Source organism: Neophocaena asiaeorientalis, unplaced genomic scaffold, assembly GCF_003031525.2.
Source record: "Neophocaena asiaeorientalis asiaeorientalis breed wild unplaced genomic scaffold, Neophocaena_asiaeorientalis_V1.1 scaffold721, whole genome shotgun sequence".
NCBI lineage: Eukaryota > Metazoa > Chordata > Mammalia > Artiodactyla > Phocoenidae > Neophocaena > Neophocaena asiaeorientalis.
The window spans coordinates 671,776-699,460 of NW_020175365.1; the positions used below are offsets into that span (position 1 = coordinate 671,776).

A 27,685-nucleotide genomic window follows, 5' to 3' on the forward strand; every position below is an offset into this window, starting at 1 on the left:
CTGATTCTGACCCAATGCTGTAACTTGTGACATATGAAGAAATTTGAAATAAAATTCTAATGCTAATTAAATGAAATAAAAACCCATCACTACATCATAGCTTCCTAGAAAAGATCTGCATGTTAGAAAAATGATGCTGAAAGAAACTGGTCTGCTTCAGAAGAAACTAAAACTCTGACAACATGCCATCTCATTTTATACTCTTCAAATACCAACTCGGGTATTTGTTTCTTAGGGAAAGAAAACTTGCTGTGTGATCTCAGGCAATAATCTTTCTGTGCTCCTTTTCCTTAGCTGTAAAGTGAGGAGGCTGACTAGATAGTCTCTAAGATTGAATGACTCACCATGAAAGAAGTCTGTTGTTAAGCTATCTATAGATTTTACAGTGTAGATCAAACCCAACAAGATCATTTTTAATTATACAGACTGTAGGTCATTTTAGTTCAGGTGTTTAGTAACACTGTGGCAAAGCAATGAAAAGGACACTGGCACTCACCTATCTTTTAAAATACAGATGTAAAATTTCCTCAAAAATGAGGATCTTTAAAAATTAACAGGGACATTTATAAAATTAATGGGTCAGATTTGATCCAAAACTTAAACAGCAGTGACGTACAGGGTTAGGTACATGGACAAAAAGTAGCTGCTGAATGACTAATTAAATGGAAATATTAATTAAAATGTTTACAACAAGTATATTTTAAGCAGTATTGGCACTATAATAGTTGTTCTCAACAGGTGACACAATAACGTAAATGCTAATAATAAAGGTAACAGCTAACATTTATTGAGTTTTTATCATATTCCAGATGCTATGTTAAGTGCTTTACATGGAATATGCCATTTAATCCTCAGAATAACCAATGAAGTAGACAGCATTTTTTAATAAAGAAATTTAATGTGCTCGATTTTTTTCAAAATATTTTCATGTATACTATCTAATGTGGTTTTTAGTAAAATCAAAAACAAAAGGTGGAGGAGGCACTACTCTTATCCCCACTTTTCAGATAAAAAGAATGAAGCTCAAAGAAGTTCAAAGGTTTGCCCAAGGGAAGACAATGAAGTGATGGAGTGACACTAGAATCTAGTGATTCACAAGGGTGGTCTCCAGTGGTCTACTATGATAGTCTCTCAATGTATCCATGTCCACAAGATGACAAGGTTCCTTACTACGGATGATGTGCTTACATGATCCCTCACTGATGCTTAAAAAAACAAACACACAAGCAAAACCCAAAAAACCCCAGCATTATTCTCTTCATGCTGTAGTAAATTGATATGCGATGCCAAGAAGACCTATACAGTCTCTCAAAGTAACTACTTTGTTTTTGCATATGTTGTTTGGAAAAAAGTCATCTTACTTGACAATCACAACTCCCAAGGCAATCTACAGTCAGATTCTAAAGCACATCTCAAATCTTTATGGATATTTTCTAGTTTAGATTGTTAACTGCTTTTTTATTAGTAAATCAATCAATATAATCCTTTTGGTAGAATATTAAATGAATGTACTGATATTAGTGGTTATTCTAAGTTCAATTCTTCTGAAAATTTCAGGGGAATTATTAAAAAGCCCTGTCAGTATCTGACCCAGAAAGGCACTGAAGCCAGTTCTGTGCACTCTACTACTTACTGACCAGAGACAGAAACCGTAATTACCCACCAAGAGCAGGTCTCCCCAAATGAGGATCCTGAAGATCCATACATTAAAGCACACTTCATCACAAAAATATATAAGGGTATACAAACAACATGACACTATTAATTTGTTCGAGGCTTATTAATATCAGTTAAAGTTTATGTCTAATTATACTGACAATTCCTAAAAGTGTCCTAAGGTTCACAAACATTGTATTTCATGGCATTAATAAAACATTCATTCATAATAAAATGAAGTATTTTGATTCCTACATTTGAAAGCAATATCAAAGAATGTGTATTAAACAATTTCACAGCCTTTTATTAGAAGAGATCAATTTTGGGAGCAGGTTAGAATCTTCAAATGGTGTTTATAAAGCTTTTTCAATTATAACTTTATATTTGGAAAACATCAAATAACCCAACTATTTTCTTTTTATACCCACTGTTTCAGAATGAGTGAGAAGATAAGGGATAATAGTGAGATTTTTATGTTTTCAAATGGGGGCATGAGTTTAAAAAGTTAGAGAAACACTGGGTTAGAATAAAAAAAATTATGACTATCAAATAATGGGATTTCACTTTCTCAGAACAAGTACCAAGTTGAAATCTTGCAGGATTTCATGTAGATTACTTAGGTTCCATTAAAAAAAGAGCACATCTAGGGACTTCCCTGGTGGCACAGTGGTTAAGAATCCACCTGCCAATGCAGGGGACATAGGTTCGAGCCCTAGTCTGGGAAGATCCCACATGCCGCAGAGCAACTAAGCCCGTGCACCATAACTACTGAGCCTGTGCTCTAGAGCCCATGAGCCACAACTACTGAAGCCCGCACGCTTAGAGCCTGTGCTCCACAACAAGAGAAGCACCGCAATGAGAAGCCCGCACACCGCAACAAAGAGAAGTCCCCACTCACCGCAACTAGAGAAAGCCTGTGCGCAGCAGCAAAGACCCAAACACAGCCAAAAATAAAATTAACTAATTAATCAATTAATTTTTTTAAAAAGTATAGGCAACTCTTTAAAAAAAAGAAAAAGAGCACATCTATATAATAGTAGATACGGTCTAGGTATTCTGTTTTCTACAGAAATAATTCCACTTACTCTCACTTTCTCCTCTAAGGAGAGTACCTAATGCTGCCCAGTCTGCAGCAAATGGCTCAGAAGATAAAAGCCTGTTATTACACTGGAGACACAATTCATCTCAATGGCCTTTCCTTCAAAACATCCATCATCTCAAAATCTCTCTCAGAGGAAATTATAAGGAACAGTGAACATGACATTTTCCATATCCCCATACTGGTGTGAACACTGGTTCCAGAATGTCCTCAGATACCCTCCATTTCAAAGAATATTAAGTGTAGAGTGGAATTAATTTGAATATTTTAATTTAGAAACATCTTATAATGGGCATCCATGAGGCAACTCCAAAAACGTAATTTTGAAAATGGTCTTGTTGGGTTTACTTGATAATTAATAGAAAATCTAGACAAGAATTCTGTATTCAACATACTGCAACTGTAGTAACCTCTAACCAAACTGAGAAGTCCTGGCTAACATTTCTCCTGCCTTATGTTAGGATTAGAGAATGGGAATAAAAGTGGTATGCATGGTGAATGCGGAACCTGACCCAATGCATAAGGGAATCAGAAATACAACGTTCTTTTTCTTTTTCTTTTCTTTTTTGGCCATGCCCTGCGGCTTGTGGAATCCTAGTTCCCCAACCATGGATCCAACCTGTGCCCCCTGCAGAGGAGGCAAGGAATCCCAACCACTGGATGACCAGGGAATTCCCTATAATGTTATTTTCAAAAGAAAGCTTCTGAACAAATTTTAAAATCTTTCACTAGGAGTCCACTTTCAAAAAATAATTTTTATAACTATATTTTTTGTAAATATACAAATATTTCATAGTCACTGTGAAAATTTGGGGTAATATATTAAAATTTAAAAGGAATAAAAATGTCACCATCCACCAATAATCATTTTAATATCCTGGCTTATTATGTTTCCATTTTATTTCCCTAGGCACTCAAATGTACATGCACACACACAGAGGCATACCTGTGACCACAGAGTGTTTTGAAACATAATTTTCACTGAATGCACAGAATTCCAATCTGTAGTTAGGCCTTGATTTATTTAACAATTCCTCATTTGTTGGATATTTAGGTTGTAAAGCCAACATCCTATGATAACTTTTGGCCATATTGTACTTGATTATATCATATTACTCAAAATCTTTGTGAAACATGGCTAAAGGGCAATGGTAGGCACAGGGAAAAAAAAGACGAGGAAAAATACTTCAACAGTATTTACCTTTAGATGGCAGGATTACAGGTAATTTAGGTTTTTTGTTATACTTTCTGAACTTATCCAAATGCTCTCTAATGAACACGTGCCGATAATCAGAAAACAATGTAGTAATTTACTAAAATGAAGACCAATGTTTATATAAAGACATTACAATTCAATAATATGGGAAAATACATTTTAAGTGAAAACGAAAGGTAGGATTTAAGGTTGTAGATATGTATTTGTAACAGCAAAAGACTAGAAAAACTAAATGTCTAACACCAGGAGGTGGTACTTAACCAAACTATGGTATAAAAGACTTACTATGGAGCTAGGTGAAGGCAAGAGGCAAATCTCTGTGCGCTGCTATGGAAAGACAGACAAGACACTTTGCCAAAAAAGACGACCAGGGTGTTTAACCATATGTAGCATGTTATTCTAACAGTTACAAAAGGAAACAAAAAGAAACAGTGAAAGGTTGGGGGTGGTGGCAGATTCTTTTACACTCATAAAACATTTCTGAAAGGATACATAAACTATGATACATAAACTATGTTGGTTACTTCTAGGGTGAGTATGGGGAGTTGGGTATATAATATGATCACAAAATGAAAATGTGCATTAATACGTAATAGATAAAAAGGTAAGTACACTGTTCATAGCAGAAAATCTGGAAACATTTCAAGGTTGTCCCCTAAATATTTTTTAAAGCAGAATCTAACAATGGATATGAAAAAATAACAGAGGAAACATAAAGGTCAATCTCTGAATTGTAGGAATACAATTTAAAAATAACAGTAATAAAATAGCAGTGTATATGGGTGTCACTATAAATTGGTATTTCAAAACAATCATACAAGTTTTTATCACTAGCAAGGAAATGGCCAGGGAATTGTTAAAGAAAACTAACTTCTAATTAAATCATTCTAGAACTTGTTAAACATGGGTGATTTTATTCCATGATTATCCTGCCATATTTACTCAGGTTTACAAGCTCAGTAATCCAGAGATGAAATATACAACCATAATTTAGGCAATAACAAATGAAAAGAAAATTTTTGTATGTTGAGATTTAACAGAGTACTTTTCCCCTCTAAAAACAAAGATAAAGAAACCAATTACAGAATCAGAGCAGAGTGGGTTAGGAACTCAGAAACAATTTTTAAAATTCTCCTAAACTAGATGATCATTACTATTTTAAAGCTCCCTCTAATAAAATTCAAATGAAAAAAGAATTATTTCATCTTTTGCAATATTTATGCTCCAGATGCAGACTGGAAACTAAGGTTGCCCCTAGTGCTTCTAAAAATCGTATTTATAGAATAACAGCATCTGCACTACTGAATATGTATGAGTGCTGATTTTCGGAGGTGCACCTATGTAAAGAAATACACTTCAACTTGTTTAACAACGAACGTAGTCATTAACAAAAGTCAACAGAAGTCACTGAACTGGAATCCTTTTGATATGTACACCTTTCTTACAGACTTTTAACACTCATTAATACTGTGCTTTACCTAGCGCGTAATTATAAAAATATCACGAATCCCCAAGGATTCATGGCCACAATCAGCAACTGTGAGAATCAGCTAGTAATACTGTTTAACATACTGCAAAGCACTCAGAATCAAACCAGAGAATAGAGAAAGTACCGCCACTAACTTTAACTTCACATCTGGGATCTGACAATTCTCCTTCCATTTCCCCTATCAGTGTGGCACTTGGGGGTTGGTTTAGCTAAAGAGAACAGGAAGGTATTATGGTTTATTTATAGATTCCCTTTATTTTCTGGGAAAATCATCCTTTCCCACCAAGCGTATGGCTTCAAGAGGGATTTTTAGCAGAGTGGAGAGACAATTAGACGTGATAATCCTGAAGATCAGAAAGGTGATTGATAACGGCCCTAAGAATGCTGTCTCACCTAAAACATGGGACCTAAGGAAGAAGATGACTAGCACCAGGAAGTGCACTTTCCCACTTTCAGTGAAAATGCTCTTGCCTGTGAGGAGCTATCTATTTACACTATATTATGTCCTGAAATGGTGCTACAGATTGGGGCCACTTTGTTGACAGTCCATCATGTTATCACTCAACGCAGGTGTCACAACACACAACCAACACTGCCTCTTTTAAAGACTCCCAGTTCCTTGGGGAAAGGACCACACGCTCCGTAAAACCCAGGCTGTTCATAACTGGGGCTTAGCTAACACCTTTCGAGATACTATGTTTCTCTGCATCCTGGTGACCGAAGTTGCTTTCCTTTATTTACCTGGATTTTTTTTTTTTTTAAAAAAACGTTCCTCTCCATTACCTCTTTTACACTGTGGAGCTAAACCTTAATCTCCACCACACCCTGAGCAGCTTTAGAAAAAAGAGAACGGAAGTTCCCACCGCCAGAAATGTGGTAAGAGCAGGGTTGGGAAGGTCAGGAGCGACACAGGAGAGAGAAAACCACAGTCAAAATCAAGTAGATTTAAGTCCGTCAAACCTACTTCTAGGCCATTTCGTTTTGTTTGCTTAATTGGCCTTTTCGGACACCCGGACAGCGCGGAGGAGAATCAACACCTGCCGTCGCATCCACCGCCTCTAGTCTGCGGGTTCCAGGCTTCCTTTTCTCGGAAAACTCAAATGCTACCTTCACCATCACCTCTTTTGCAGACTGCGCCTGAGCCTTCCCTAACTTTGGGAGCTAAGAATGAAGGAGTGGGGACAGAGAAGGCCGTGAAGAGGAAAGGAGTCAAGGTTGCCCTCTCGCCTGGGCCGCTCCTGGCCAAGTCGCCGGCTGCCTCCTCTGGTCCCGGGTTGTGAGCGGCCTCCTGAGCCGGCCTCGGCCAAAGCAGCGCCCGCGGTCGCCTCTCCTTCGGGAGAGGCCTGGCTGCCCCGGGAAGAAGCCCGTCGGGGCCTCCGCCTCCCCGCGGCCGGGCCCCGCCTCCAGCCCGCCGCCCCCGGGCCGCCGTCGAAGCCCTTACCCGCAGGACGTGGTAGCCTTCCGTGCCCCCGCCTGGGATCTCGACGCTCTGCGAGGAGCCCATGGCGGCGGGCGATCAAGGCGGCCAGGCCGGGCTCCGCGCTTCTCCCCGCCCCCCCCCCGCGCACCGCCCTCTCCGCTCCTCCGCGTAGCACTTGGGACGTGGCACTCGCAGCCTCAGGAGAGCCGGGCCGCACTGCCCGCTGGGAGATCGTCGCCGCGGCAGCCAGGGCCGCTGCGACGCCGCAGACAGCGCCACCTGCCGCGAGCCACCGGGAGGGGTCTGAGCCCGGGAGGCAGGGCTGGAGTGGAGGGCGGGGAGAGGCCTATTCGTGCTCGCGAGAGAGCAGAAATACGGTTCATCCAGTCGCTACACCTTACTACGGGTCCCTGGGCTTGACAAGATTCATCTAGACGCGTTCCCGCTCTACCGAAAGAACGGTCGCTTGACTGTAGCTCCCCCTGGTGGCCAGAGGCCGGGAAGGGGCTCCTGCTGAAAAGAATAGGGGCGGATGCAAACACAGCGAGCTCCCTAATCTCTGGGTTTCTGAACCTCTAGGTCTTGTCCCCAGGTTGCGCAGAGGATCGTGGTAGTGGCTCTCCGTGGGCGGAGTACCGTGTCCGCTCCGCTTAGCTCAGTTTTATAAAGGAAAATATCCTAAAGATTTATGGAGGACCCACCAAAGTTCTCTTTTTGTTTCCCTAATTGTGAGAACAAGATCAGTCTATCACAACCTGAGCGATGCCCTAGTGGGAAACACAGTTGGATGACCTTGGCGTTGCACCGCCTGCTGCTGGGTTCCCCATTCCACTTCCTTTAGGTAGCCAAGTTGTATTCACACTTTTCCTACTCGGTTGCTCCTTTGGTCCCTTCCCTCCAAAATTCCCAGTTATTGCCCAGGGGTCAATTTGGCCATCACTAACGGTGGATCAACCAGATATCAGAACATGTGTATTCTGATGTGAAGCAACGTGAAGTAACTATTATCACCCATGAAGTATGCCAGACCAAAATGTTTAACTTGCTCTTCTCACACCTTTATTTAGATCTTCCAGTTTACAGGAATACAAAGGAGAGAACAAGTAAAATGACTTCATAAGGAAACAACCAGACAAAAATAAAAGAAATGGGCTGTTCTTTAGAACAGCTGGCCAGTTCTTTTCATCAAGTCAGAATAATAAGAAAGGGTCTGGGCTTTCCTGGTGGTGCAGTGGTTGAGAGTCCGCCTGCCGATGCAGGGGACACAGGTTCGTGCCCTGGTCTGGGAAGATCCCACATGCCGCGGAGCGGCTGGGCCAGTGTGCCATGGCCGCTGAGCATGCGCGTCCGGAGCCTGTGCTCCGCAACGGGAGAGGCCACAACAGTGAGAGGTCCTCGTACCGCAGAAAAAAAAAAAAGGGGTCTGTACTGGATTAAAAGAGATATGAAGGACATAACCAGGAGATGAAATGAAAGGTCTTGAGTTGGGGGCTGATTTGGAGATATTAGCTGTAAAGGACATTCTGGGCTCAATTGGGAAAATATGAATACTGAGCGTTTGAAGAAAAGCATTTACTGTCATGGAAAAGTGGAAAGTATTGGCTAAAAAAAAAAAGGTTATAAGACAGGATATGTCTGTAAACAATATGAAAACATTTTTGTAAATAAAATATGTGTTAATACATAGTATGTATATGAAGATGTGGTTAGGGTTACAGTGGTGATCCCTGGGTGGTGACAGAGGTGTTTTGTTTCTGCTGGTTCTACATTCTAAAATGCTCATGGACTGCTTTTGTAACAATAAAAGAGTATTTAAAAATAAAAAATCATTTTTCTTTCTTTGCTGTCAATAAACCAATACAAGGTTTTTAGGAGACCTAGTACATACATAAATGAATTCTCCAGTTATTAGGCTCGTCAAGGACAGAGACTGCAGTGGAGTCAGCTCTGTGTTTCTAATACTCAGCAGAGTGCCTGCCAGCTAATTTAATGAATTTGATGCAAATTAATGAATTTGACACAAAGGAATACGTGTAAGAGCTAGGTTTGATGATAATATTCTTGTTCTGCTTGGCAATTATAATCCTCTTCATGGTGGGGTCATAAGCTGTTGCTATGTTGAGTGGTCAAAATTTTTGTTTCCCAGACGTCTAACACGAGCCATGGTTTGCAGAACCCTGGCTGTGGACCTGAAGTAGCCCATGAGCAACTCCAGCCCTTCCTTAGAGCTATAATGTGTCTCAGCCATTTACTTTCTTACCTTCTTGATTTTATTCAAGCTCATCCATACACCTTGGGATGCTCTTTCCTGCATTTTCTACTTCAGAAAATTCTAACTAATCCCTTAAGGCCTATCTCAAATGTTACTTATTTATCCTTAAATTCAGAATGACTCTCTCCTTACTCTGAGTTCCTGGAATAGTTAATTCTTTCATTTCTGGTAGCATCATCATCCTCACAGGCCTGTCTTCCACCATTTATAGTCCATTCGTTCAGGGTGGGGACCATATTTTTCACCTTTATATTCCCAGTTCCTCGTTGAGAGTTGGGAACATGGTAGTATTGTTTGTTGATTTGAATTGAATGTGTGTGATTGAAGAGTTTCCAAACCTTTCCTTTTTCAGGATCAGTTAATAAGTTACCTCTGCTGTTCCTATTTGTGCCTCATCAAAACCTGTGTTACTTCTTTATCAGCAATTGGTGGGGGGGGGGGTGAGGTGCAAGGCTCACCTGATTTGGGATTGAGACTATGTGATAACCATTGCTCCTGTTTTTCCTGGTGCCACTCATTTTCCTCTTTTACTTGGGAAATATGCTCAGAGGGAAGAGAACAGAATAAATAAAAGAACAACCAACGATGTTGCCAAAGCTAATATAAATTAATATAACATGATGGAGGGGAACACATGGGAAATTATTGTCCAAGTCAGTCTCAGTTGAAGTTGGAATCTGCTGCAGGCAAGTTGGTATTTTGAAATATCACAGGCAGCAGAAAAATGAAGCCCTGCAAAAGCAAATATCTACAGACTTAAAAAAGTCAAATAGGGGCTTCCCTGGTGGCGCAGTGGTTGAGAGTCCGCCTGCTGATGCAGGGGACACGGGTTCGTGCCCTGGTCCAGGAAGATCCCACATGCCGTGGAGCGGCTGGGCCCGTGAGCCATGGCCTCTGAGCCTGCGTGTCCGGAGCCTGTGCTCCGCAACGGGAGAGGCCACAACAGTGAGAGATCTGAGTACCAAAAAAAAAAAAAAAAAAAAGTCAAATAGATGAAATCTATTTTTCTGGAAGAAGAAGCATCTCATACGCAATTTTGTGTGTCTATTCTGGGTTTCATTAATCCTCCAGATTCTTTTGGCTATGCAGGGCCTTTTGTGTTTCTATACAAGTTTTTGAATTATTTGTTCCAATCCTGTGAAAAATGTCTTTGGTATTTTGATAGGGATTGCATTAAATCTGCAGACTGCTTAGGGTAGTATGCTTGTTTTAACAATATTAATTTTTCCAATCCATAAGCACAGTATCTTTTTCCATTTGTTAGTGTCATCTTCAGTTTCTTTCATCAATGTCTTACAGTTTTCCAAGTACAGGTCTTTCACCTTGGTTAGATCCTAGGTTTTGTTTTTTTTTTTTTTGATTCAATTGTAAATGGGGTTGGTTTCTTAATTTCTCTTTCTGATAGTTTATTGTTGGTGTGTAGAAATGCAACAGATTTCTGTGTTTAATTTTGTATCATGAAATTTTACTGATTTCACTTATTAGTTCTAATACTTTTTTGGTGGTGTCTTTAGGATTTTCTATATATAGTGTCATGTCGTCTGCAAACAGTGACAATTTTACTTCCTTTCCAATTCAGATTCCTTTTATTTTTTTGTCTGATTGCTGTGGCTAGGACTTCCAATACTATGTGAATAAAAGTGGCAAGAATGGGCATCCTGGTCTTGTTCTGACCTTAGAGGAAATGCTTTCAGCTTTTCACTGCTGGGTATATTGGCTGTAGGTCTGTCATATATGGCCTTTATTATGTTGAAGTATGTTCCCTCCAAACCCACTTTCTGGAGAGTTTTTATCATAAACAGATGTTGAATTTTATCAAAAGCTTTTTCTGCATCTATTGAGATGATCATACGATATTTATTCTTGAATTTGTTAATGTGCTGTTATCATATTCATTAATTTGTGGATATTGAACCATTCTTGCATCCCTGGGATAAATCCCACTTGATTAGGGTATAGGAGCCTTTTAATTTACTGTTAAATTCGGTTTGCTAATATTTTGTTGAGAATTTTTTCATCTATGTTTATCAGTGATACTGGCCTTTGATTTTCTTTTTTTGTGGTGTCTTTGTCTCGTTTTGGTATCAGGCTGGTGCTGGCCTCACAGAATGAGTTTGAAAGCATTTCTTCCTTTTTAATAATAGTTTGAGAAGGATAGATGTTAACTCTTCTTTAAATGTTTTGTAGAATTCACCCGTGAAGCCATCTGATCCTTGACTTTTGTTTTTTGGGAGTTTTTAAAATTACCAATTCAATTTCATAAGTGGTAATTGGCTTGTTCATATTTTCTATTTCTTCCTGATTCAGTCTTGGGAGATTATATGTTTCTAAGAATTTAATCATTTCTTTTAGTTAGTCTATTTTATTGGCATATAATTATTCACAGTAATATGAGTCTTTTTATTTTTTATGACTTTTTAAGACTTTTTATGAGTCTTTTTATTTCTGTGGGGTTGGTTGTAACTTCTCTTTCATTTTTATTTTATTTATTTGGGTCTTTTTTTTATGAGTCTGGTTTATCAATTTTATTTATCTTTTCAGAGAACCAACTCTTGGTTTCACTGATCTTTCCTATTGTTTTTTAGTCTCTATTTCATTTATTTCTGCTCTGATCTTCATTATTTCTTTCCTTTTACTAACTTTGAGTTTGTTTGTTCTTCTTTCTCTAGTTCCCTTAGGTGTAAGGTTGGATTGTTGTTTTGAGATTTTTCTTGTTTCTTGAGACAGTCTTTTATCCCTATAAGCTTCCCTCTTAGAACTGTTTTTGCTGAGTCCCATAGATTTTGGATTGTTGTGTTTCCATTTTCATTTGTCTCTGATTTCTTCAGTGACCCATTGGTTATTTAGTAGCATATTGTCTAGCCTCCAGGTGTTTGTGTCTTTTGCTGTTTTTCTCTTGTAGTTGATTTCTAGTCCCCTAACATTGTGGTTGGAAAAAATGCTTCATATAACTTTATTCTCCTTAAATTTATTGAGCCTTGTTTTGTGGCCTAGCACATGATCTACAGAGCAGAATGTTACATGTTGACTTGAAAGGAATGTGTATTCTGCTGCTTTTGGATAAAATGTTATCTGTATATATTCTAATAGCTGTACGTTTTTACACCTCCCCCCCCCCACGTTTAATGTTTTTGAGATCACATTTTACATCTTTTTGTTTTGTTCTTTAACAACTTATTGTGGATATAGATGATTACTTCTTTTGCCTTTAACCTTCCTACTTGCTTTATAGTTGGTTGATCTACTGCCTTTACTGTATGTTTGCCTTTACCAATGAGACTTTTGCTTTTGTAATGTTGATATTTCTAGTAGTACCCTTTTCTTTTCCACTTATCGAGATCCCTTTAACATTTCTTGTAAATCCGGTTTAGTAGTGCTGAACTCTTTCGGCTTTTGCTTGTCTGTAAAGCTCTTTATCTCTCCTCAAATCTGAATGATAGCCTTGCAGCACCAGTGTCCTCATGGTAGAATGAGTTCCCCAAATGGCTGCCACCAGTATCTCTGTTCCTAGGGGAGCCTCAGTTGCCCCCTACCTCTCTGGAGGTCCTCCAAGATCAGTAGATGGTTCTGACCCAGGCACCTTTCAAATTAACACCTCTGTGCTAGGAGTTGGAGTGTGTGAGGTTTTTCATGTGCCCTTTAAGAGTGGAGTCTCTGTTTCCTACAGGCCTCTGGCTCTCCCATACTCAAGCCCCACTGGTCTCCAAAGCAAGACATTCTGGGGGCTTCTCTTCCCAATGCAGGACCCCCAGGCTGGGTAGTCTGATGTGGGGCTTGGACCCCTCACTCTCTGGGGAGAAACTCAGCAATTGTGATTACCCTCCCGTTTGTGGGTTGCGTACCTGGGGGTGTGGGTCTCACCTATACTGTGTCTCTGCCCCTCCTATCTGTCTCATTATGGTTTCTCCTTTATATCTTTAGTGGTAGAAAATCTTTCCTGCTGGTCTTCAAGTGATTCTCATAGATCGTCGCTCTGTAAACAGTTGTAATCTTGGTGTGCCTGTGGGAGGAGGTGAGCCCAGGGTCTTCCTACTCTTCCATCTTAGCCACACCTCTCAAGTCCTTTTTTTAAAAAGTGTATTGAAATCTAAGTGGCTGGGAGTAATATTATTCCAGGAAAACTTTGATCTTACTTTAGTACATATAAAATGTCATTTGCAAATATTGATACTTTAGGAACAGTAACATATTACTGATGTAACCAGGGGCCACAAACTCATTTGTTTATGGAGGGAATGAGTTGGGCTGGATACAGGTGGAGGAAGAGAGAGGCTAAGTAACTTGCCTAAATTGAAGCAGCTAGTGTGTCAGAACCAGATGTGGTACCAAAGTCTTTGACCATATGTTCAGAAATCCTTCCATTGCACTAATAATTAAAGCACTAACAATTAGAGCACTAATAGTAGCCCTCATTTATTGAATGACAGCCGTATATATCTTACACCCTTAACAGTTTATAAGCATTATCTTTAATCATAAAAATAACTTTGTTAATGAAAGGTGGTAACTTCATTTTTTTAGAAACTGGGATGCAGAGAAGTTAAGTGATTTGCCCAAGATTCCACAGCTAGTAAATGGTAAATCAGAGTTCAAATCCAGACCTATCGATTTCAAAGTTCATGCCCTTTAGCTACACCATGCTACCTCTTCCTGGAATGGAAGTGGAACTAAAGGGTTGTAGCTGAGTTTACATGCTTACCTCTCTTTCCAAGCTGGAGGAGGGAGAATTCAGCCCAGGGCTACACAGGAGAACACTGAAGGTAGCTGCAGGGTTTGTCCTGTTTCATAGTCCTATGTGCAGCAGGATAGGGAAGTTAAACTAGGGACCTCACTATTAACATTTTCAAAACCTCAGAGCTAGCTGGAGAAGCCCTGTTATTGAAGAATACATTTTATTTTATTTTTTTGGCCACGTGGCTAGTGAGGATCTTAGTTCCCTGACCAGTGATTGAACCCGGGCCCTCGTCAGTGAAAGCATAGAGTCCTAACCACTGGACAGCCGGGGAATTCCCATAGAATACATTTTAGAAAAGTTCAGAGACTACATTTAGGTTTTGGTCAGAACATGTTACTGGCAATATTGCTACACTGATGTTTCTAAGATATTGTGAGAAAAAAACCCTCCACTCTGATCAAGCTTCTGGAAACTAACCACACATTTTCAGTAAATACAGCACACTGAGGAACATGTTAAGCAAGCAAACTCCAGACTGTGGGCAACTACAGGACAACAACCTAGTTTCTTCAGCGAATAAAATGCAAGGAAAAAAAAAAGGGGAGGGAAAACCTATAGATTAAAAAAAAAAAAAGACTTAAGAGGTATATAAACAAAACACAATGCGTGGCTCTTGTTTGGCTCCTGATTTGAACAAACTAACTGGAAAGACATTTATAAGACAACCTGGGAAATCTGAACACTGACTAGCTATTTGATAATATTAAAGAATTATTGTCGGGCTTCCCTGGTGGTGTAGTGGTTGGGAGTCCGCCTGCTGACGCAGGGGACATGGGTTTGTGCCCCGGTCCGCGAAGATCCCACATGCCGCAGAGCGGCTGGAAAATTTTTTAGGTAGATTAATAATTATGCTTTTAGAAATACATACAAAATTGTGAGGGCTTTGGGCTTTCCAACTTCCCTGTGTCATTTGTGATATTTTTAGATCTTATTACTTAAAAAATATAACTTTCACTTATTAATTTTTGAATAGGTAATACGCTCATTTGTAACAAGATTCAACAGATAAAAAGAATGAACAGTGAAAACTAAGTCTCCCTTTGACAACTGTGGCCAAGTCACCCAGGAAGTTCCTTTCCCTGGAGGCAACCAATGTGTATCCTGTCGGAATCACTCGATGTAATTTATTTTGATGAAAGTAGTAACAGATCCAACCTAATTTTTCCCCAAATAGTTACTCAGTTGTTTTAAAACTATTTAGTGCATTATTCACATTTTCCCAGAAGAAATATAACTTGAAATACAACTTTTACCTATTCACATTTTCCCAGAAGAAATATAACTTGAAATACAACCTTTACCAAATACTAAATTCCCAATATATATTTCATTCTATTTTGTATATAATCTTTCTATTTTGTCCCATTGTCTTTTCATGAACCAGTGTCACATTGCATAAATTACTATAGTTTTCCAATATATTTCAATAGCTGGTAGAGTGGTCACTTTATTATTCTTTCTTTTCAGAATTTTCCTTCTATCCTTGCTTGTTTATTTTTCCATATGAACCAGATCAAGGAGTGGCAAACTTTTTCCATAGAAGGCCAGAGAGCAAATATTTTAGGCTTTGCAGCCACTACATCTCTATAGCGATTAGTCATCTCTGCCATTGTATAGTGAAAGCAGCAATCAGCAATAAGTAAGTCAGTGGATGTGCCTGTGTTCCAACAAAACTTTATTTACAAAACCAGGATGCATTAGACTTGGCCCATAGGCTATAGTTTGCTGGCCCCTGAAGTAGACAAACTCATTTGCCTAGTTAAAAAAAATCTTAGTATTTTTACTGGGATCTTGTTAAATATATAGATCAATTAGAGAGAATTAATCTATACCTTTATGATGTTGAGTCTTTCTATCATAGAGTGGAAATGACTATTTGGTTAATGCTCATTTGGTATCCTTCAGTAATATTTAATTTTTCCTATCTATTCAAATATACATTCAGATTTAATATTTTAGTTCTCATTATTAGAACATTAAATGTCTACATGTTTAGATATTCCTTGGCTATTTTCTATATCTATAATTTTCTCTTGAATCCTCTTTATCATTGTTCATCTCTGTTTCATTTTTCTTGCTTTTCTTTTTTTTTTTTAAATTTGTTTATTATTTATTTTTGGCTGTGTTGGGTCTTCATTTCTGTGCGAGGGCTTTCTCTAGTTGCGGCAAGCCGGGGCCACTCTTCATCGCGATGCGCGGGCCTCTCACTATCGCGGCCTCTCTTGTTGCGGAGCACAGGCTCCAGACACGCAGGCTCAGTAGTTGTGGCTCACGGGCCTAGTTGCTCCGCGGCATGTGGGATCTTCCCAGACCAGTGCTCGAGCCCGTGTCCCCTGCATTGGCAGGCAGACTCTCAACCACTGTGCCACCAGGGAAACCCTCTTGCTTTTCTTAAACCTGTCCTCATGTTTCTTACAATGTTTCCAGTAAAGTATTTCTCCTTTGTGTTGCCCTCAGTGTGGGCTGTGTTGGAATGCTTTCAGTTGCAAGTAACATAAGCCAACTAAAAGTGGCTTATAAGTTGAGGAAATTTTATTTCATATAATAAGAAGTTTGGAGACAGAGAAATTCCAGAGTTGGTTAACACATGGTCTCAGTGATGTCAGGGCACAGGGAAGGTGAGCTTCTCTCTGCTTCTCTTAGTTTTTCACACGTGAAAACAAGACGGTGGTGGCAGCTCCACACCTTACATTGTCATGTGACAGCATATGAGAAGAGAACATATTTTGGCTTTGTATCTTTTTTAAGACCAAGGAACACTTTCTTAGAAGCCATCCAGAACACATGTTTTATCAGCCAAGGTTGTATCACGCCTGAACCAGACTCTGACAAAGAGAATAGAAATACCAGACTTGATTTAGACAAATTGGTACTTACCCTTGGGACTAGGGAAGGGCCCATGAAGCACTTACTATAAAGCTTTGGCAATCAAGTCACAGTGATGTTGGCTTCAGTATAGACACACATATCAGTGGTATAGAATAGAGAGACCTACATATAAGATTAATTGACTTTTGATAAAGGTACTCAGGAAATTCAATGGAGGAAGGATAGTCTTTTCACAAAATGGTACTGGAACAATTGCACTTCCATATTGGACATCCAAAAAAGAAAGAAAGAAAAAAGAATCTCAACCTATACTTTACATTATGTGCCAAACTTAACTCAAAATAGATAATAGACCTAAGTGCAAAACTTTAAAAATTCAAACTTCTAGAAGAAAACATAAGATTTTTTACATAGGACACAAAAAATGTAAACCGTTAAAAAAATGGTACATAACACTTCATCGAAGTTTAAAATTTTGGCTTTTCAAAGACACTTAATAAGAAAAAGAAAAGATAAGCCACATAATGGAAGAAAATATTGCAAAACACATACCTAATAAATATACACACAATATATAAAGGACTGTAGTAACTCAGTAATAAGAAAACAACCCAATTTTTTAAAATACCAAAAGGCTTGAACAGATATTACACACACACACACACACACACACACAAATGTACAGATGACAAATCAGAATATGAGAAGATGCTTAACATCATTAGCTTTATGGAAATGAAAACTAAAACCACAATGAGATACCACTACATACTTATCAGAGTAGCTAAAATAAAAAGAGCTAACAATACCAAGCACTAGCAAGGATGTGGAGTAACTGCAATGCTCAAACATTGCTGGTGGAAATGTAAAGTGGTACAGCCACATTGGAGAACAGTTTGACAGTTTCGTTTGAAGTTAAACGAACACCTTATGATACAGTGATCTCAGTCCTAGATAATTACAGAAGATAAATGTCTAGACAAAATGGGTATAAAATAACCTATATATAAATGTTTACAAAAGCTTTGTTTATAATCATCAAGACTGGAAACAACCCAATGTTCATCAACTGGTGAATGGATGAACAAATTGTGGTGCATCCAAACAGTGGAATATTACTCAGAAATAAAAAGGAACAAACTACTGATACAACCTGGTTGAATCTCAAAAGCATTAAGTGAAAGAAGCCAGATGTAAAAGGCTACAAGCTGTAGATTCTATTTATACGTCATTCTGGATAAGATGATTTTACAGGGTCAGAAAACAGATTTGTCCTTGCCAGGGAGTAGGGATAAGGGAAGAAAATTGATTACAATTCCTGCTTAAAGTGTTGGCTTGGCTACAGGCATACTTTTCTCCATCTCATATGAATCTAACTGCATAAGAGGGTATTGTATAAGATATCAGTTGGACTTCTTGAGTGAGACATTGTTTTATTAGAAAATTAGAATTCTTTCATGAAATATATGATTTTTAAAAAATATTGAGAGGCCAACAGTGAGTGAAAAGATGGAATGTGGATAGAAAAAAGTCAGAAAACTCTTCACAGAGAAAATAACCAGAGTTGTGATTCAAAACAAACTAAATGTTTTGCTACATATAATTTCAAATGAGTCTTTGTAAGAGGTTGGCTTATGCTAAAGAAAAAGTCTCAGGGCTTCCCTGGTGGCGCAGTGGTTGAGGGTCCGCCTGCCAATGCAGGGGACACAGGTTCGTGCCCTGGTCTGGGAAGATCCCACATGCCGCGGAGAGGCTAGGCTCGTGAGCCGTGGCCGCTGAGCCTGCGCGTCCGGAGCCTGTGCTCCGCAACGGGAGAGGCCACCGCAGTGAGAGGCCCGCGTACCGCAAAAAAAAAAAAAAAGAAAGAAAAAGAAAGAAAAAGTCTCAATGATTTCCCAAAGCAGGATGGGTTTGGATGTGCAGACTGGGGGAAGGGCTTGGGAAAGGTGAACTGCTCTGTGTAATATAGGCAAAGGATTCGAATATTGGGGAGGGGTGGGGACCAGGAGGAGAGAAGAGAGTGGCACTAGCATGGTGGACATTTGCATGGGTGGAGGGGGAAGAGTTAAGGACCCTCAGGGCAGAGCACCCCAAAGGGTCTCCCTCTGACTTTGAGTGCCACCTTACACAGCCATTAAGCAGACTCTGAGGGATGGAGTTGTCCAAGCAGGGACAGGAGGGTCCATGCCCCCAGAGAGCTTATGTCCTCAGTCAACCCCCTCCAGCATGAGCCAAGGATGCCATGTTCCTTAGGCCACCCCCACCACTGGCCTAGACTCTCTCTTTGTGGGTAGGTCTCTGCTGGTCAGCCAGAAAGTGCTTCTCCAGCCCTATCCTGGAGGAAAATTTCTTTCAATGAGAAAGTTCAGTCCAGGTAGAGAAAATCAATGAGTTCTCATGCTAATATATTCCTTGCCTTTGCTTTTGCTGTTTCCTGCTGAGAAAGCCCGTCTTACTATTTCTATCTTCAGTGAATTACTGCTCATCTTTTAAACTGGGCTCAAGCCTCGCTATAGGAAGCCTCCCTTGACTACCTCCCACCTGATGAAATGTTTTGTTTACTTTACCAGATGATAAAAGTGATACATGCTCATTTAAAAATACTACAAAGGTGTATAATTAAAGTAATAAAAAGTTCACTAACTCTCATACTCTAACTCTACCCCTCTGAGATAACCAGTGTTAAGATTTGGGTATGTATAGTACCATTTCTTTCTCTAGACAAATACAAACTCATACAAACCTATGTACATACACATGCATTGTTCTTTTCTTCTCTCTCACACACAAAAGGGTTACATTATACACCAGATTTTGCATTTTGCTTTCCCTCTTCCTTTCATTTAATATGTGATGAACATACTTCTATTTTAATAGCAATATCATAGTTCCCAATTAGATGTTTGTGACAATGTATAATTTTTATTTTCTATAAAACTCCTAGAGGAAAACATAGGCAGAACACTCTTTGACATAAATCACAGCAACATGTTTTTTGGATCTGTCTCCTAGAATAATGGAAATAAAAACAAAAATAAACATATGAAACCTAATTAAACTTAAAAGCTTTTGCACAGCAAAGGAAACCATAAACAAAATGAAAAGACAACCTATGGACTGGGAAAAAGAACTTAAAAAAAAGATGTCGTATATATACATGCAATGGAATACTACTCAGCCATAAAAAAGAATAAAATAATGCCATCTGCAGCAACATGGATGGACCTAGAGATTGTCATACTAAGTGAAGTAACTCAAACAAACATCATATGTTATCACTTCTATGTGGAATCTAAAAAATGATACAAATGAACTTATTTACAAAACAGAAATAGACTCACAGACATAGAAAAGAAATTTATGGTTACCAAAGGGGAAATAAATTACAGTGGGGGAGATAAATTAGGAGTTTTGGACAATGCCGTGTTTCTATCTTCACTTGTTCCCTTGCAGAAATACCATTATTGAATGCAATATTGCAGTTGAAATGAATAAACTAGAGCCACATATATCAACATGGATAGATCTCAAAAGTATAAGGTTAAACAAAAAAGCAAGTATATCGGGGCTTCCCTGGTGGCGCCGTGGTTGAGAGTCCGCCTGCCGATGAAACACTCTCTACATAAAGTTTTAAAAATGTAAACAATATTGTGCGCTTGTGCTGTTGGCTCTCAACCCCACTCCAGCCCTTTCTGTGCACCCTTCTGTATTGCAAAGGGCTGGAAACCTGTGAACTCCATGTTGCAGGTTCCCTTGTCACCTGGCTTCTAGTTAGGTTTTGCCAGTGCCAGGCAAAACCAAAGAAAGGGAGATGCCATTTTCCTTTCCATTCCTGGCAGTGCTTCCAGCACACGTGGCAGCAGCAATAGCAGGGGATGACTGAAAATGAGCATTTCAGTAGTATCGGTGGCTATTTTAGCAGTGGCAGTGCCAACCTGTAGCACCCCAACAGGGAAGAAGGCAGGTAAGTAGATACTCTGATCTCATTTTCCTCTTTACCTCTACTTCTGGCCAGCACTTTCCATTGTCCAAAACTGACTGGAAATCCGGTTAAGAGTCCAGTGGGGCAGTCTGTACAGCTCAGCTTTCTGAGTTCAAAGAAAGGTGCGGAATTGACCTGGAGGGGCAAGTGGATGAAACTGATCATAGCCTCCTCATTCCGTTTACATCTCCAGCCCTTTCTATACTTCTATAACCAATTCTCTGTATTAAACCTCCCTTGTGTCTACTACATAGTTTCTGTTTTCCTGACTGGACAGTGACTGATTCAGTATAGTTTATGGATATACACATATGTAGCAAAGGAACAATAACTTGCATGGGAACGATAAAGTCCATGTTCAGGATAGTGGTTCCCTCTGGATAGAAAAGAACAGAATGGAATTAGGGATAAGTACATAGGCATCATCTTCTGTATCTAAAATATTTAACTTCTTAAGCTGGGAAGTGAATATATGGATATTTTAAATTATTCTCTATGTTTGTTATATGATTATCTATTTTTTCATATGCCAGAACTATTTTAGCCATCCTCATAATTATATATGTGTGTTTATATATATGTGTGAGTGTATATATATACATATATACACACACACATATATATGAATACGTCAATGAATGAATATGAATGAGACCTGACTCTGAATTCTGACTGTCAGTTAGATCTCAAAAGTATAAAGTTAAACAAAAAAGCAAGGAAATGTATAGGATGACACTATCTATACAAAGTTTTTAAAATGTAAACAATATGGTGCCCTTGTGCTATTGGCTCTCAACCAACTGAGAGCCAACTGAGTTAAGTTAAGCTACTTAAGTTCTCTCAGACTTTGCATCCTCACCCATAAGGATAAAGATAACAGCTTCTACCTTTCAAGACTATCGTGATGATTAAGTGGGATAATATGCAAAATGTCCTAGCACAGTGCCAAGAACATGGCCAATCATAGTTCCCTCCCTCCTGAACTTTCAGGAAGAATAAGGACTTGACTTTGATAAACTTTGAATTACAATAATTGTGCTCTGCCTCGAGGAGTTGTTTGCTTTCTTTTTTAAAGCCTTTAATGTTTCTTTTCTGATTACAAGAGTGGTAGTTGTTCAATGTAGAAAGTTTGAAAAATATAGAAACTTATGGAGACGAAAATTTAAATATATGGTAATTCTACCCCTCATAAGTGCTACAAATGTATACAAATCTTAAAAATTAGAATAACACTATATAGTTCTGTGACATAGTTCTTTCACTTTATATATTTCACTCTATAATTAACGCTGTGATGAACTTCCTTGTTGATAAGTCTTTGCTCACATTTCTTATTATTTCCTTGGACAAAGTACTTGTCGGAATCTTGGTCAAGTTGCATGTGCATTTGATGGCATCTTATGCCTTTGGCTATCTTGCTTTCAAGAAAGATTGTACAAAAAGAAAGAAAGGAAGATTGTACCAATTTACACTGCCTTTAGCAGTGTTGGAGAGTACTACTTTGCCACATCAGGAAATTACTTTTAAAAAGAGAAATTAGAACAGACATGAACTTAATAGTGAAATCTACCACAATCGATTCTAACTAGTTTGCTGTTTAAAGAATAACAGCAAAGTACCACATCTTCACAGAGAAGAGGACTTCCATGGGCCACTGAAATCTAGTTTTAACAGGCTGCCATGCAGAGGGATTCCAGTCATGCTTTCAAGGGTTAACTTCTATCTGGAATCAACTAAACATTGACACCAGCTAGAGGTGATTTGAACCCAACTGACCTGTGTATTTTCTAAATCCAGACTAGATAGTGATACACTAGTTGGAAAATGGTGAAAAGACAAGCCAAGTACTCTACTCTGTTCCTGGCCGAGGCCTGAGACTTGGGTTTCTTGGGTCTTGAACATTCAGTTCTTAACTTTTATCTACCTCCAGATTGAAGGGTCTTAGATCCACTCTAAACTGGTTAAATGAGAAAAAGGAAGATAGCAAAAAACATCAGCTAATAAGATCTTTCATTCTTTGTTAATTAATTTGTGCAACTCTAACCCTCTGGCACCTGCTAGCTTCACTGTACTGGAGCCAACGGATTTCAAAAATAATTAAAGTTAATGAGCTGCTCTTTGTGATAGGATGCTGAAAACTTAACAGCCATAATTAGTAGGAAGTGCAAAGTGGGGAAAGTGTCACTTGCTGATAAATAGAATTTCCTCATCTTGTAGATACAAGAATTCTGCCCATATGTGAAAGAGATGCTCTATTGAGTCAAAGAAGATGTATGACTGGGTTTAGTTGAAGAACAAGTACCAACCTTGAAAATGATATCCCTAGGCTAAAATCAGACTCCTCCCCCAAAGTAGCAAAATTAATGTGTCAAAACGTTGGTAACAATTCATGGCAAAGTCTCAGGCAACCTTAGAGAGTCGGTCATTACAGTAGACGGCCCAAAGTAGGGCATCGACTTTCCATCCCTTGGTTAACAAAAATAAACATGGGAATTACGGGTACTGAGGAGTCAAACACTAAATTGGCAGCCGCTCTCTGTGAGTTCAGACTGGGCATGATTTTTCAGTGTGGAGTTCTTGGAAGCAAATGCAAATGAAGTCTGGCAATGGCTCAGTGGCTGGGAGGAAGTGACGAATCTGAGCAGGTGGAATCTCATCTAAATGTGGGGTTTCCCCCAAGGGATCCTGCATTCTATTTTAAGATGATTTTAGGTGGTAAAAAGTCAAATGTGTCTTTTTCATTTTAATGTTTATGGATTTATTGTAATTCATATTTAAACCATTTGACTAGCACATCAAAACCTTCACTTCATATTTATAAGAATAATATTTTTTTTCAAAATAATGTATTCAGGTTTAAAAAATGAGATGAGTTTAAAAATTAAATAGTAATATAGGTGGAATTTCGGTTCTGTCCCAAATTGAAAATTTGGAATGTTGGGGAAAATTTCAAGGTAACTATTTTAGGAGCTTCTATTTCCAGGGCTTTGAAATGTACTACATTTCATCAAATCTAAGAAGCTTTTAATTGTACAATGAACCGTTATATAATATATCATGAAGAAACAGAGAATGCTGCTAACTAAACTATGGCCCATTCTTTCTTAGCACTTAGAATTTTGTTTTGTATTCAGTGAAAGCTCTCTTTTATTCTCACTAGGTACAATTTTTTTTTTTATCATATACTGCAGTACTCTGTTTCTGTGCCTTCCCGTTTGTATAGTAACTTTAAAAAAATATATATTTATTTACTTGGCTCCGTCACATCTTTGTTGCGGCACGCAGGCTCTCTAGTTATGGCGTGTGGGTTCTAGAGCGCAGGCTCAGTAGTTGCCGAGCGTGGGCTTAGTAGCCCCGTGGCATCTTAGTTCCCTGATCAGGGATCGAACCCGCATCTGCTGCATTGGAAGGCAGATTCTTAACCACTAGACCACCAGGGAAGTCCCTGTACAGTAACTTTTGATCTAAATCATAGTGTAATCTTTCTGAAGACATTTTAACAATGATCAATTTCAAGTCTCATGGTACTGACAACGTACCTAACTGAACTGAAGTGACAGCCGAGCTCCTTTGATCACGGTTGCTCATGAGAAGGCAATGGCAAAGCTTTCTAGCTGCATCCAATTTCAGAGGTGAAAAAGGTGAAAAAAATGTGTGCCTTAGAATCAGTGACATACAATAACACCTTTTAAAAGGTCACTAGGAATTGTTTCTTTTCTTGTGCCCCAGGCTTTTTTTCCCCAAGAGCAGAGATCACCAACAAAGGTAAGGTAATCTATAAAGCCTTAAAGGAAATAATGAGTTAGATATCAGAGCCCTGTGACACTTCATATTATCGTGTGATGTACAGGGTCCTGACTCAGTCATAGCCCAGCTGGTGCGAGGCAGCGACTTCCTCACGCAGCAACTCATTACACAATTGTGATGTACGTGCAAGATTCCCAGCCAACTTGAGGGTAGAATTTATGTAGGATTCACCTCCGGCTTCATGCCTTGCACAAAACAGGTAATAGACGAATGATAGTTGACAGGACAATTAGTTGTAGACAATTTACAATTTCCCTTCTCAATGAAATAATGATCTTTCAGTAGTGATATTCTTTAATAAATGCTCACTATGAGTGAGCATTATGAAGACATACTATAAGCCAGAGCACTGTTCTAACTGCTTTACATTTATCAACTAATTTACTACTTCACAACCCCAAGGTAGATCCTGTTATTATCCCTATTTCACATATGAGGAAACTGAGGCACAGAGCCATCAATTAACTTGCCCAGGATCACACACCTTTGAAATGTCAGAGCTACATTTGAACGCAGGCAATTCGACTTCGCATTCATGCACCTAACCATTATACTTTATTGCCTCTACCATATAATACTGAAGAGCTATACTAAAAGAATAAAAATGCATATGATTGTCTAAATACACAGCTACTCAGTAAATGTACAAAGTAAACCATGCTCCCTGGATTCTCAATAAACATTTGTTTATTGATAGTTCAAAGAATGAGGTAGAAAAAAGTACCCCACAGTGTTTTAAAATGAACAATAACAAAACCCACGCTGGCAGCGAATGCGTTGGAGAGGGTTGGGAGACTGATCTTAAAGCTTTGGGGACTTCCCTGGTTTCCAGTGGTTAAGGCTCCAAGCTCCCAATGCAGGGGGCCTGGGTTCAATCTCTGGTCAGGGAACTAGATCCCGCATGCCGCAACTAAGACCCCACATGCCGCAACTAAAGATCCCGCACATGGCAATGAAGATCCCACATGCTAAAACTAAGACCCACCATACAAACAAACCAATAAATAAATATTTAAAAAAAAAAAAAGTTTTGACCATGAAGTCAAGGTAAAATGTCAAACCAAGACAAAAAGTTTCAGGCTCTCCAAAAATCACCTACAATGGATGCACTACTCAGGAGTCCTCACATGGGCCAGCCACAAGTTAAGTCCAGGCCTGATCTTGACCACACAGCCTTGAGACAATATTTGGAATTTAGCAAACTACAGCAACCATATACCTTGAACTGAAATCAAGTATTATGAAGTCTCTCAAGTTATCATCTGAATTCTGGCAGGCTGTGGTGAATACTGCATTAGGAAAGTTAATTAAACTGAGGAATTGAATTTTTCTTTTTTAAAGAAATGGCCATTGGGTGTTAATCAGCTGTAAAGAAGAAAGCAGAAAGCTTCTTTTAAGGGAATCCATAAAAGAGCTTTGCCCTGTAAGCACGGTTGCCTCACCTCTGACCTCCATAACTGAGAAAGAATTTGGCTCCTGCAATATTCTCTGTGAAGTTAGCAGCTTGAATCACTGCCACCAGCAAATGAGTTTTCCCTACTGAGAATGAATTCTCCTGAACTGATGAAACAAAGGTCTATGCTCCTGAATAGCTATTATTTATTTGGAAGATTGCTACAGATACTGCAAAATCTGCTTCCCACCTCCACCCACCTCCTCCCACCTCCTGCAAGCTGTGGTATTTAGCCGCTGGTCCTATGGAACAAAACACACAGAAAGGAAAATCTGGTCAGGCAAGTGATATGCCCGGGGTGAAACGTGAAACTTGCCTTACAAATACAGAGACACACAAAATGAGGGACTTACTTATTGTACTACTTCATACCTTGGAGATAATCCACATAACTGAATTATTGATTTTGGATTGTGCCAGATATTTGGGGGCAGGCAAGGAAGAGGGGCTGAACTCTACTGATTTTGAAATCTGAGTCAGTCGTAGTGAATTACTAGACAGCTGCCACAGGGAACATCCGGAAGTTTCCATTTCTCTCATGTCAGCAGTCTGGAGATTTTCACATTAAAAAGTTGTAACACACATCACTGTAAAAACGGATAGATGTTCCATTACCACTGTTAGTACTATTTCCATCACTACCCAGCACAAACTCTTGATAAGTTTGCCTTTTGTGAAAGCATATTCCCCTCTGGTGAGTTGGCTGGGAATAAGGTAATATCACTTCTTCCCGCTCCAAGGAAACCATTTAAGGCATGTCATCTCCAGGTCCTGTCTAATCACATGGTTCTACAAAAACAATGTATCAATCAGAGGAGTCCATTTCCATCCATTCAGATCCTATTCCCTTTAGTGTTCTGATTATGTTTTCTAACTATTTCAAATGAAATAGCCCTAGTCTCCTGAATGCTGAAAATCAAATCTTTTTGAAGAAACAAAAACCAAATAGTTATATACATAACAATATTTCTGTTGTGTATTTATTTATTTTGGCAAGTGCAGTCCCTGGCTCATAGTAAATACTCAATAAATATTTATCAAATAACCAAAGCAGAAATGTGTGGTGGATATCAGCGATGCAGCTACATATTTTGGAGATGCCGCAAGCCCAAGGCATCACTCATTGTCTTCTGGTGACTTTTTCTCAATGATGCCTCCTGGACTGCTCTGGATCCTTCTGTGCCCTGATCCTGCTACGACAGCCAAGGTTCCATTAGTCACCTGGAGAGCTGCTTCAGTTCCCCCCACATTGTCAGGAGCCTAAGCTCTGCATCTCCTCCTCTGTGCTCTGCTGTGGGTCACCCAGGTGCTAGGGGTACAGGGTGGGGCTGTGGGGGGCACATGGGCCTATCCGTTAGCCCCAGGTACCCTAGAAACCTTCCATGGTGACTCCCTCCCTCTTCATCCCTTCACCTGTCACGTCTCATCCATCTGTCACTTTTAAGGTGGCAGCAGCTACGCCTATACAAGAGCATCCAGAGACAGCCCCAATGGAAAAATGGACATAGGACACAGACAGTTTTCTAGGGGAAAATACACAAATCTCCAAGAAAAATAAACAGAGGGAACAGATTCCACTGGTTATCAAAGAATGCAAAATTAAAAGTAATAGGATACCTACAAAAGACAAAAAGTAAAACAATTGAGGGAGAGGATGGGGAAAATGCAAAATCATGTTTGAGGAATGTAAATTTATACAACTTACTGAAGGACAATTTTATGTATAA

At 39.2% G+C, this 27,685-nt stretch overlaps 1 protein-coding gene across 2 annotated transcripts in view; it reads right to left on the minus strand.

Moving 5' to 3' along the window:
• GORASP2 (golgi reassembly stacking protein 2) overlaps positions 1-7,133 on the minus strand; it is a 29,434-nt gene extending 22,301 nt beyond the window's left edge. Inside the window, exon 1 of one of the 2 annotated variants that reach the window (XM_024765719.1) lies at positions 6,902-7,133. In XM_024765719.1, coding sequence (XP_024621487.1) covers positions 6,902-6,964 — 63 coding nt within the window. In that variant the 5' untranslated portion in view covers positions 6,965-7,133. The remainder of the gene's footprint in view (positions 1-6,901) is intronic. The other variant, XM_024765720.1, reaches the window with a different exon arrangement.
• Between the last annotated feature and the right edge of the window lie 20,552 nt (positions 7,134-27,685).